Below are 11240 nucleotides of genomic sequence, written 5' to 3'. Positions count from 1 at the left end.
ACCTTACGTCCACCCGGGTGCCCACACCGGCAACTGGCTGCTGATAGCTGCCTCGCTGCCACTGGAAAGAATGGGAGGCGACAGACTCGGAAGTGTCCATACGTACTTTATTCGCACAAAGTGTTTTCATCTCTCGAGTCCATGCGTCAGAGCGAGTCTTTGGCCGGGCTGCCGGTACCCAAGCCTCGAGACCACCGGACCCAGGACCTTCTCCCAGGGGGACACCGGGCCTCGGCAGGGCTGGGATTTTTTAATAATAAATAAAAACTCAACTCTAAAAAATATATATATATATAAACTGGGGATAAATTAAGTTTTACAACGATTGGAACCCAAAATTCCAAAATGGAAAATGTACAGAGTCTAGGTACCTCTGCCTCCCTATCCTCACCCTGCCCGCGCGCGCTCTGGACTAGAGGAAGGACAGCCTCTGGTGCCCCTCTGGTCCCCCGCTCTGGGCTCCTGCCCTCTCATCTGCTGCAGGTTTTGGGCGGGGATAGGGCAGGATTCGCTTTTTGGTCAAAGCCAAGAAGGTGGAGAAGAAAATGAAGGAATGATAGCAACTTGTCTGCAGAGGATGGGGGAGGACGACTCAGAAATAAATAGCATTTGGGTTAAGATTATGTCATTAGCAAATTTAGTTCTTATATCTTTCGCTCTATTTATATCTCTATACACAGGCGGGTTGGGATGCGGGATAGATTCTGAATTTATAGTTACACGAAGAAAAAATATTCTCGCCCCTCCCCCACCCTGCCCCAAGAATGCCTGCCCAACCCTGCCCCCCACCCCGGAGGACTTTGGCTTGGAGGCTCCTTCCCGCCCAGAGAGCCTACTGGGCCCTGGACCGGCCAGACTCTGCTCTGGTGGTGGACAGCCCAGAGCCCTGGAGACCCCAAATTCCTGTGCAGTCACCACGCTGGAAGCAACAGGTGGCGGGCGGGGGGGGGGGGGGCGGTGCCGCGGGTGTAGGGTAGGGGGCGGGAGAAATTGGGGAGACTGAAAGTCGAAGACGAGGAGACCCCCAGGGCAGAGGGAGGGCAGAGGAAGGGAGGGGTAGCCGGGCTGGACCAGACTGAGCACAGCACCCAGCTTGCCCCAGGGAGGGCGGCTTGTGCTCTCGGGCCGGCCGGGAGGGGCAGTGTCACTTGGCTCCAGGAAACAGAAGGCACTTTCTCGAGACCGACCTGCGGCTGGCGATGGGCGGGGTCGCGCCTAAAGAACCAGCCAGAGGCCGGGGGCGGGGCGGAGGCGCCCTTCCCTCCGCTCCTCTGCCCCGGCTGCGCCTTCAGGCCGAGGGCCAGGGTGGGGGAGATGGGGGTTCCAGGGCTGGGGCGGGCATGGGCGGAGCCGGCATGCTACCTCCGCGTCTGGGGCATCCCCTCCCCCCTCCCCGCGTGCCCCCCTGCCCAGGCGCACCCGGGCAGGCTCTGTCCCCACCCTCGGTCCCTCGGTGCCCACGCGCTATAGCACGCCCTCCATGAAGCTGGTGTCCAGGTGCTGGATGAGCACGCGCAGGAAGGACATCTCCTTGCGAGTGTTCTCAAAGATGACCCGCGGGTCATCTGAGCGGCAGCGCAGGCAGTTGGGCGCCATCACCATGGCCAGGTTGCTGACGTCCATCTTGGTGATGGCCACATTGGCAGGCTGCACGAACACCTGCGGGGGAGCGGCGAGTGGGCCCGAGCCGGGCGCGGAGGGGGCGGGGCGCAGCGCGGAGGGGGCGGGGTGCCAACCGCCTACCTGGAGGAAGCGGATGAGGTAGCACAGCACCAGGCGGTTGATGCGGGGCAGCGCGTGCACCACGGCCACGGCGGCCTCCGGGCTCTCGTAGTGCGCGATGCACTGCTCATAGAACTCGTGCGGGATCAGGGGCTCCTCCAGCTCCCGGTACCACAGCTTCAGCAGCGACGCTGGGAACACAGCGCGGGGTGTTCAGCCATGTGGGGCCGTTGGGGACCGGCAGCAGCAAGGGGTGAACCGGACCGTGGGGGGCGGTGATTGTGTGCTGGCGCCGAGGGGGCAGGACCAGACTGGAGGTGTCCACACAGTGGTGTGGGCTACCTGGCTGGAAGCCAGTGGGCTCCTAGTCCTGACCGTCAGGACTGACCCCAAGCGTGGGGACACTGTCCTGAAGGACATGCAAGTGTTGTAGAGAGGATTTATCAGGAGGGCTGTACAGCCACTCTGAGCCATGGAGACTGACCAATGACAGTGGATCTCTGCACTGGAAATGGATCAGAGGGCTGCCCCTTCTGCATGGGAAGCAGGGAAGGCTGAACCATTCCAGCTGCTCCTGCTGACGGGGCTGGGGGCTCACCTGGGACGTGGGGGTCCTCCAAGCCTGTAGGCACCTTCCACTGGTCCACCTGTAGCTTCAGGGCATTCACTTCATCGATGTCCCCAGGTACTCTGCCGAGCACATGGCAGGTCTCAGGGAGGAGGAGCTGGGCTTCCTCCAGGTCAGGGCTTCATGACCCCTCTCTGCCCGAATGACCTCCTTCCTATCGGAGGGGAGGTGTGGCTGGGGTCCCCTGCCCCAGGCCCTCATCCTGCTGTTGACTAGCCCCATGCAGATCCCTTCCTCAGAATGATCCCTGAGGCCCAAACCCACAAGCTTGTTTCCCCAACTGTCCTGGGCAGGTGAGTCATGACGGCAGGTGACTGGCCATGTGCCACCCCCATGGGGCAGGGCTATCATCTCCACGCACAGGTGAGGATCCTTTGCTGAGAGTTGCTGCATCTTTCCTGGCCCTGCCCATGGCTGTTGTCCAAGTGCCCTCTGGGGCCCTGGTGGCCATTTCTGAAGGATTACTGTCCCAGACCAGCTCCCCTGCCTGGGTTCAGGCATGATGTAGTTCAGGGGGAACAGTCCTATGCCCAGCCTCTCCATGTGCTCCAAGGTGCCTCTCTCCGGCATGCTGGCCTCTTGGAAGTGCTCCTCTGAGGCAGGGACCCAGTGCCCAGTGGCCCTGACTGCTCAAGACTGGTGGAGACACCCAAGGCCCCCACACCCTGGGCCCAGGTTGCAGGGCACCTGAAGATGCCTTCCGTCTGGTCGCCGTTGAGTGCGAGCACCTCCTCCGACAGTCGGGTCTGCACCCAGGGCAGCTGCCGATCAGGGTAGCGCTCCTTCTGCATACTCATGACCTCCTGCAGCGCGCTGCCAAACATGGACGGGCTGAAGACCGCATTCTTGGCATGTCGGATCTCCTCTACGTTGGGCTTCTTCAGCCCCTGCAAAGGCAGCCCAGCACTCTGTGCCAGTGTGGCCAAGCACCCAGCCCTCTGTCCCCTGACACCCCTGCAAGGCCTACCCCTGGTTCACCCGCCTCTCCTGTGAGCCCCAGGCCTCTGCCTAGCCAGAGCACCCCAACTCCCTGGCCCCAAGTCAACACGGCGGCTTCCTGTTGGGCCACCTACAGCACCGGAAGCTCCAAGTGACACCCTCTGCCCTGTGAGAGGTTGAAGGGTGAGCCAGTCACTTCACCTGCCCCCTTCCCAAGTCTGCAGCCCCACCTCCCGCTGGACTCTGTCTGGGCCTCACCAGCACAGGGTGCCCGCCCACCTCTCCCTGGCAATGCAGGGAGTTCATACCTTCTTGGCCCCGGTTAGGGCTGCCTTCTGCAGCTTGTGGTAACAGTACTTGGCATATGTGCTTATTGCCACCCCTGGAAAAGAATGGTACCAGTTGGCTTGGTGTGGACATGTAGGAGCAGGGGCTGCAGGCCAACCAGTGACTGAGAGGAAGCAGCAAGAGGGGCAAGGAGAAGTGGCTCTTGTAAGAACGTGGGCACCCAGGGCCTTACTCTCCTGGGCTGTGCTTTGAAGTAAACCTATGTGGAAGGGAAGGAGGCACTGCCCTCCCCTCCAGAGGAGCCAGACTGCAGAAGGAAGCCCTCTGCCAACCCACCCAACCCTCCCCCTAGCGAGTAAGGGCAGGCTGGGGATGTGGTGTTTCCCTGGAGAAGTGGCAGGCCGGATAGGGCAGGGCCTGGGGAACCCCTGAGAAGGGGGATTTCTGTGTGCAGCAGGCCTGTGGGCACTCGGCACCCACTGCCCAGGGTCACACAGGACGGAGCTCTGGGTTGGCTGGACTGCAGGCCTTCTTGTAGCTCTGATTCCAGCAGGAGGCCGTGGGCAGCTCAGGGAGAGGCCTTACCCTGTAGGGTCCCATGCCCATGTGGCTGAAGGCTGCCTGGATGGGAGTCAGGGAGAGGGAGGTGCAGGGCCTGGCTCATGTGAGAGGGGGATAGTGGGAGTGGATGCCCCAAGTCCTGAACCTGGTTTCGCTGGGAGGGCAACGCTGGGGAAGAACCACTCAGGGCTCTGCCTGAGGGCTGAAGGTGATGGGAGGATGGGTCTTTTTTCTCAAGGAGAGAGGCTTTCTAACTGGTGGTCATGGAGGGCGGCAGAGCCAGCAATCCGAGAGCAAGGCCTCGAGCACCTTGGCTGGGGTCTTTCCAGATTTGAAGGGAGAGGGACTAGGAGGAGACCTAGTCCAAGGAGGGTCTGAAACGTGGGCACATCCTTCCTGGCCCAGGCAAGCAAGGGAAGGAGCAACAGGACAGAGGAGCCACCTGGGCCGGGCTGTCCGGGCCACGGACAGAGGGGCTGGACCATGTGCCCCCAGGCTCAGGTCAGGCCCCTTCCCTGTAAGACTCTGCCTCTGCTGAGTGCCACCTGCCTAGGGGCCTCTGGACCCAAGCCTCAAATCCAAACACAGAGTCTTTTTCAAAGGAAGCAGTTTCTTGAGATGTCTGAGGACATGGGGCTCCTTGAACCTCAGTGTGAAGAACACAAACATGTCTCATCCATGAAAACCTTTTCATTTCTAGTTATCACGGAACAGCTGTCGTAACTGGTGACGGAGTTCTATTTTAGAGGAACCAGAATGAAAATGAATGTTTCTTCTAGATGTTTAAACCCTGAAGAATCTGTTTCAGGTCCCTGGGGACCCACAGACCCCTGGCAGAGACCCTAGCTGCTGCCTCCCATTAGCCCACTTGGAACACAGCGCTTGGAATCTTCCACCCCTGGCCCATGTGGCCCACGTGGGCAAGCTCTGGGCTCAGGGAGAAGGGATGGCGCTCAAGCAGAAGGAACCTGGGCTGCACCCTGAGCACTGGGAGCACCTGGCAGCAGCGCTCCCGCTCCCCGTCCTGGGTGCAAGCCCCCTCTCCCTTGGGTGACTGCTTCTGTCCCTGGGCTTGGGGCCCACGGGCAGACCTGCCCCGCCCTCCTGCCACAGGTCTCATGGGGCTTCCTGCACCTCTCACCTAGGGTTGGTGGTGCAGCCCTTCCTGGCCTGATTCCCTATCTGCAGGACGGGGACGGGTGCCCATTAAGGGCCGACCTCGGAATCTGGCAGAGTGAGGACTCAACTGAGAACCACCACTGCTGGAGTCCCAGGGCACATCCTCCTGGGCCAAGACTACGGGGTGTTTGCTCAGTGCCCAGCGTCCAGCCCAGGGAACCCTCTGGAAGTGTGGGGGGACCCTGCTCTGAGCCCCATGTCCAGCGCTCAGCCCAGGGAACCCTCTGGTGGTGTGGGGGACTCTGCTCTGAGCCCCGCGTCCAGAGGCTGACAAAGCAGTTCTCCCAGAGCCTTGCTGCTGTGCCAGGGCCCAGGCCATGAACCTCAAAGGCCACCAAGTGTGGCCAGAACCTGCTGCCTCTTGGCACATGCTCTGCAGGGTCCCAAGGGTCTGGCTCCCTTCTCTGACCCACTCAGGGCTCCGATCACCCCCAACCCTGCTCATGGCTGCACTGCTCTTGTGGATTGGCTTGGGCAGGAGCTCAGGACCCCACCTGCTCCTACCCACGACAACAGTGGCTCAAGGGTGCCCTGGAATCCCAGATGGCAGCTGCCTCCTTTCTCGTGGCACAGGCAGCAGCCAGCCAGGCACTTCCCAGAGGAAGAAGAGTGGGGCAAGTGTGGGTAACTGGGTGTAGGCAGGCTGGGAGCTAGTCCCAGGATATTGGTGCCAAGAGGGGCAGTTCACGGCACAGCAATGCACCACTGGCTCTCCTGGTGGGGGAGGGTACACAGCCTTGAGCTAACAAGGCTTCCCTGGAGCTTGAGCAGGGGTGGGGTTCCTGAGCCAGGGCCCAGAAGGGCAGGGATGGGAATGCTGGGGGAGGGAGGCTGGGGAACCCCTGAGTGTGCTGGGGGCCCTGCCAGGGAACCGAGGCCCGGCTTGGCCCCCAGGGCACTCCCACACCAGGGGCTGCCTCCAGCAGGCCCCTCCGCACTGTGCGCCCAGCATGCACACAGGAGAGTGTCCCGAGCACCGCGGAAGCCGAGACAGGGCGGCGCGGCCTCTCCCAGGAAGCCCTGTCGACAAGCAGGCTTCAGCCCCCTCTGGAGGAGGCCTGGCAGTTAGTGCCCCCCGCACCCCAGCCCGGAAGTGGTTAGAGAGAGGGGGCCAGGCGGCCGAGCCGGAGAGCAGAGCTGTGCAGCGCAGCGCCCGGGGCTGCGGGAGAGGCCCTACCATCCGGCTCCTCAACATAAGGCTTGGGTTTCTTTCTCAACTTGGACTTCTTCTTAGTGTTCCTTTCCAGGAGCGCTTTCATGTGCTGGGTCACTGGGGAGCAAACAGAGGGTGAGGCCACAGAACACAGAGGAACACGAGCCCACACGGCCCCACGCGGGGCTGACCCCGGGTGGCTGGTGGGTGACGGCCCAGCCTGCGGGGCTCCTTGAGGGGTGAAGGCGAGTGTCCTGCTCACTCCCGGGACAGGGGTGGGTGTGAGGGCCTGTCCGGGCCACGTGGCTGGGAAGTGCCAGCAAGATGCCCGCAGGCAGAGGGGAGGGACTGTGGTCAGCTCCTGACCCTCTGGCTGACAGGACGGAAGGGGTGGGGAGAACCCTGAGGAGGCCCCAGGCCAGCCGTGGGGTTCCTACATGGCTGAGGGGACGCTGAGCAAGGGGGGGCGCCGGGCTCCCCTCTCTGGCCAGTCGGGGCGCCTCCCACTCGGCACCGCTGACACAGCCCCTCCTCCCCCGTCCCATGCTCCAGAAGGAAGTTGGGGTGCACGGTCCACACTGAGGTGGGAGCTACCTCCCATCACGGTGGACCCTCTTACCTACATATATTATTCGTAATTCTTCTGGATGGGGAAGCTGTTATTTACCTAATTACACTTTGGGTTATAACCCAATATGCTTTATTCTGCTGTTCAGTGCTCCAGCTTTGGCCCCGGGAGCTGTGTTCTCTAACACAGCCCTGTGTCAACCCTCATCCCTTCCAGCACTTCCTCCCCTCGACGGACATCAGTGTGAGCAAACTCCGGGAGATGGTGAAGGGCAGGGAAGCCTGGCGTGCGTGCTGCAGTCCACAGGGTCACAAAGAGTCGCACACGACTTAGCAACCGAACAACAATATGTACATTCCCAACCCCACCCTTAGAATCAGTTGCTTCTCCAAAGAGCACTGGTTCTGTCTCATAGAAAATGCCAGAGACCAAGAGCTGTTGGTCAGCTGTGCTCACTTCTAAGGGGTGGCACTGCCCTCGCTGACAGGGCTTGGGCAAATAAACAGGTAGCTAGGTGGGAGAGGCTGCCTTCTCTTCCCAGTTCAGAGTTTTTGTCAGGAATGGAATGCTGGATTTTGTCAAATGCTTTTTTCTCCACTTATTGATATGCTCATATGATTTTTTTTTATTCTGCTAATATGACAAATCACAATGACTCATTTTTAGAATGTTAAACCAACTTTCCCTTTCTTAGATAAACCCCACGTACTCAAGGTGCATTATCGTTTTAATATATTATTTAATTCAATTAGTCAAAAATACTGTTAAGTTTTTGTACTATGTTCATGAGGGATACTATCTGTGCTTTTTTTTTTTCAAATTTTTGGTAATGTTCTTTTCTAATTTTGATACAGAGAGAACTGGGAGATAGTCCTTCCACTTCTGTTTTCTGAGTTGGTAAAGAATTGCTACACAAGCAAGCATTTGATAATTCTCTAGTGAGGCCATCTGGGCCTGGCATTTTCTTTGTGGGAGAGTTTTAAAGTCCTAATTTAATTTCTTTAGTAGATATATGATTTTTCTGAAATAGATAAGAAATAGAGGCCTTACAAATAGCTGTGAAAAGAAGAGAAGCGAAAAGCAATGGAGAGAAGGAAAGATATAAACATCTGAATGCAGAGTTCCAAAGAATAGCAAAAAGAGATAAGAAAGCCTTCTTCAGTGATCAATGCAAAGAAATAGAGGAAAACAACAGAATGGGAAAGACTAGGGATCTCTTCAAGAAAATCAGAGATACCAAAGGAACATTTCATGCAAAGATGAGCTCGATAAAGGACAGAAATGGTATGGACCTAACAGAAGCAGAAGATATTAAGAAGAGATGGCAAGAATACACAGAAGAACTGTACAAAAAAGATCTTCACGACCCAGATAATCACGATGGTGTGATCACACGACCCAGATAATCACGATGGTGTGATCACTGACCTAGAGCCAGACATCCTGGAATGTGAAGTCAAGTGGGCCTTAGAAGGCATCACTACGAACAAAGCTAGTGGAGGTGATGGTATTCCAGTTGAGCTATTTGAAACCCTGAAAGATGATGCTGTGAAAGTGCTGCACTCAATATGCCAGCAAATTTGGAAAACTCAGCAGTGGCCACAGGACTGGAAAAGGCCAGTTTTCATTCCAATCCCAAAGAAAGGCAATGCCAGAGAATGCTCAAACTACCGCACAATTGCACTCATCTCACACGCTAGTAAAGTAATGCTCAAAATTCTCCAAGCCAGGCTTCAGCAATATGTGAACCATGAACTTCCTGATGTTCAAGCTGGTTTTAGAAAAGGCAGAGGAACCAGAGATCAAATTGCCAACATCCGCTGGATCACAGAAAAAGCAAGAGAGTTCCAGAAAAACATCTATTTCTGCTTTATTGACTATGCCAAAGCCTTTGACTGTGTGGATCACAATCAACTGTGGAAAATTCTGAAAGACATGGGAATACCAGACCACCTGATCTGCCTCCTGAGAAACCTGTATGCAGGTCAGGAAGCAAAAGAACTGGACATGGAACAACAGACTGGTTCGAAATAGGAAAAGGAGTACGTCAAGGCTGTATATTGTCACCCTGCTTATTTAACTTATATGCAGAGTACATCATGAGAAACGCTGGACTGGAAGAAACACAAGCTGGAATCAAGATTGCTGGGAGAAATATCAATAACCTCAGATATGCAGATGACACCACCCTTATGGCAGAAAGTGAAGAGGAACTCAAAAGCCTCTTGATGAAAGTGAAAGTGGAGAGTGAAAAAGTTGGCTTAAAGCTCAACGTTCAGAAAACGAAGATCATGGCATCCGGTCCCATCACTTCATGGGAAATAGATGGGGAAACAGTGGAAACAGTGTCAGACTTTATTTTTCTGGCTCCCAAATCACTGCAGATGGTGACTGCAGCCATGAAATTAAAAGACGCTTACTCCTTGGAAGGAAAGTTATGACCAACCCAGATAGCATATTCAAAAGCAGAGACATTACTTTGCCAACAAAGGTCCATCTAGTCAAGGCTATGGTTTTTCCTGTGGTCACGTATGGATGTGAGAGTTGGACTGTGAAGAAGGCTGAGCGCCGAAGAATTGATGCTTTTGAACTGTGGTGTTAGAGAAGACTCTTGAGAGTCCCTTGGACTGCAAGGAGATCCAACCAGTCCATTCTGAAGGAGATCAGCCCTGGGATTTCTTTGGAAGGAATGATGCTAAAGCTGAAACTCCAGTACTTTGGCCACCTCATGCGAAGAGTTGATTCATTGGAAAAGACCCTGGTGCTGGGAGGGATTGGGGGCAGGAGGAGAAGGGGATGACAGAGGGTAAGATGGCTGGATGGCATCACTGACTCGATGGACGTGAATCTCAGTGAGCTCCAAGAGTTGGTGATGGACAGGGAGGCCTGGCGTGCTGCGATTCATGGAGTCGCAAAGTCGGACACGACTGAACGACTGATCTGATCTGATCTATTTCTTACTGAATGATCTTTGGTAGTCTGTGTTCTTAGAGGAATTTGTCTATTTCCTCTAAATTGTCAAAAATACTGACATAAAAGTTGTTCACAGTATTTTTTTTATTATCCTTTCAACATCTGTTGAATCTGTAGTGATATCATCTCTCGTTCTTGAAACTGGTAATTTATGTCTTTTTGTCCTGGTTAGTCTGTATGGAGGTTTGTTAATTTTGTTGACCTTCTCAAATAATCAGGTTTTTGTTTCACTGATTTTCCAGATGTTTTTTTCTGTTTTCTCTTTCACTGATTTCTACTCTAATCATCATTTCCTTTCTTCTCCTTACTTTTGGCATATTTCCTCTCTCTCTCCTTTCTAACATTTCTCAATGTAGGAGCTACGTGATCTATTTCCTAGTACAGACATTAGGTGCTGGAAGTTTCCCTCTAAGAACTGCTTTAGCTCCATCACACTAATTTTAACATGTTTTGTTTCTATTTTCTTTCAGTTCAAAATACTTTCTATATTCTCTTTTCATTTTTATTTGACCCATGAATTGTTCAGTATCATGTTTAGTTTCCAAATACTCAAGGATTTTCCAGGTATCTGTGTGTTGCTGATTGTCAGTTTAATTCCATTGTGGTTAGAGGACACACTTTCTTTGACTCATATTCTTTAACTTTTACTGAGACTTGCTTCATGGCTCAGGATATGGATTATTTTTAAAAAGTGGCTGACATTTGAGTCCAGATGCTCTAGGCTTCTCTGGTGGTTCAGACAGTACAGAATCTCCCTGCAATGCAGGAGACCTGGATTCGATCCATGGGTTGGGAAGATCCCCTGGAGAAGGCAATGGCCACCCATTCTAGTATTCTTGCCTGGAGAATCCCATGGACAGAGGAGCCTGGTGGGCTACTGTCCATGGGGTCCCAAAGAGTCGGACACGACAGCAAATAACACACCCGCTCTGCGACCCAGATCCTTGAAGTGTGGCTGCTTTGTTTCTCATGCAGACCTTCAGCTACGCCCTCTGTTCTCAGCGCCACGGTCACTCCCACTTTCACACCACTGTGGAGGATGCTCGCCCCTGCTACTGAACTTCTCAGGCTTTGCCAACTGCTTCAACTTTTCAGCTTCCCCACCACCTGTTTGGGATCCATGTTTCTTGGTCTGCCAAATGAGTTTTTCACCACTTGTCCATTTGCTTTTCAGCTTCCAAAACATGATTGTTTTTCCTCTTCCCTCGTCTTTGTCCTGGTGGGTTTTA

At 54.8% G+C, this 11240-nt stretch overlaps 1 protein-coding gene across 3 annotated transcripts in view; it reads right to left on the bottom strand.

Annotated features, from left to right (window-relative positions):
- Positions 1-89: 89 nt before the first annotated feature.
- The window catches only part of ARHGAP39 (Rho GTPase activating protein 39), a 59513-nt gene continuing 48362 nt past the window's right edge, over positions 90-11240 (bottom strand). For 2 of the 3 annotated variants that reach the window (XM_061438087.1, XM_061438086.1), the window contains exons 7-12: positions 6495-6587; positions 3598-3671; positions 3038-3237; positions 2321-2412; positions 1744-1913; positions 90-1659 (exon numbers count right to left, since the gene is read on the bottom strand). In XM_061438087.1, the coding sequence (XP_061294071.1) occupies positions 1465-1659; positions 1744-1913; positions 2321-2412; positions 3038-3237; positions 3598-3671; positions 6495-6587 (824 nt within the window). In that variant the 3' untranslated portion in view covers positions 90-1464. The remainder of the gene's footprint in view (positions 1660-1743; positions 1914-2320; positions 2413-3037; positions 3238-3597; positions 3672-6494; positions 6588-11240) is intronic. The other variant, XM_061438088.1, reaches the window with a different exon arrangement.

The sequence above is a fragment of the Bos javanicus genome, chromosome 14, assembly GCF_032452875.1.
Source record: "Bos javanicus breed banteng chromosome 14, ARS-OSU_banteng_1.0, whole genome shotgun sequence".
Lineage (NCBI taxonomy): Eukaryota > Metazoa > Chordata > Mammalia > Artiodactyla > Bovidae > Bos > Bos javanicus.
Note: the sequence above shows the minus strand (reverse complement) of the source record. Positions and strands in the feature narration are given on the sequence as shown.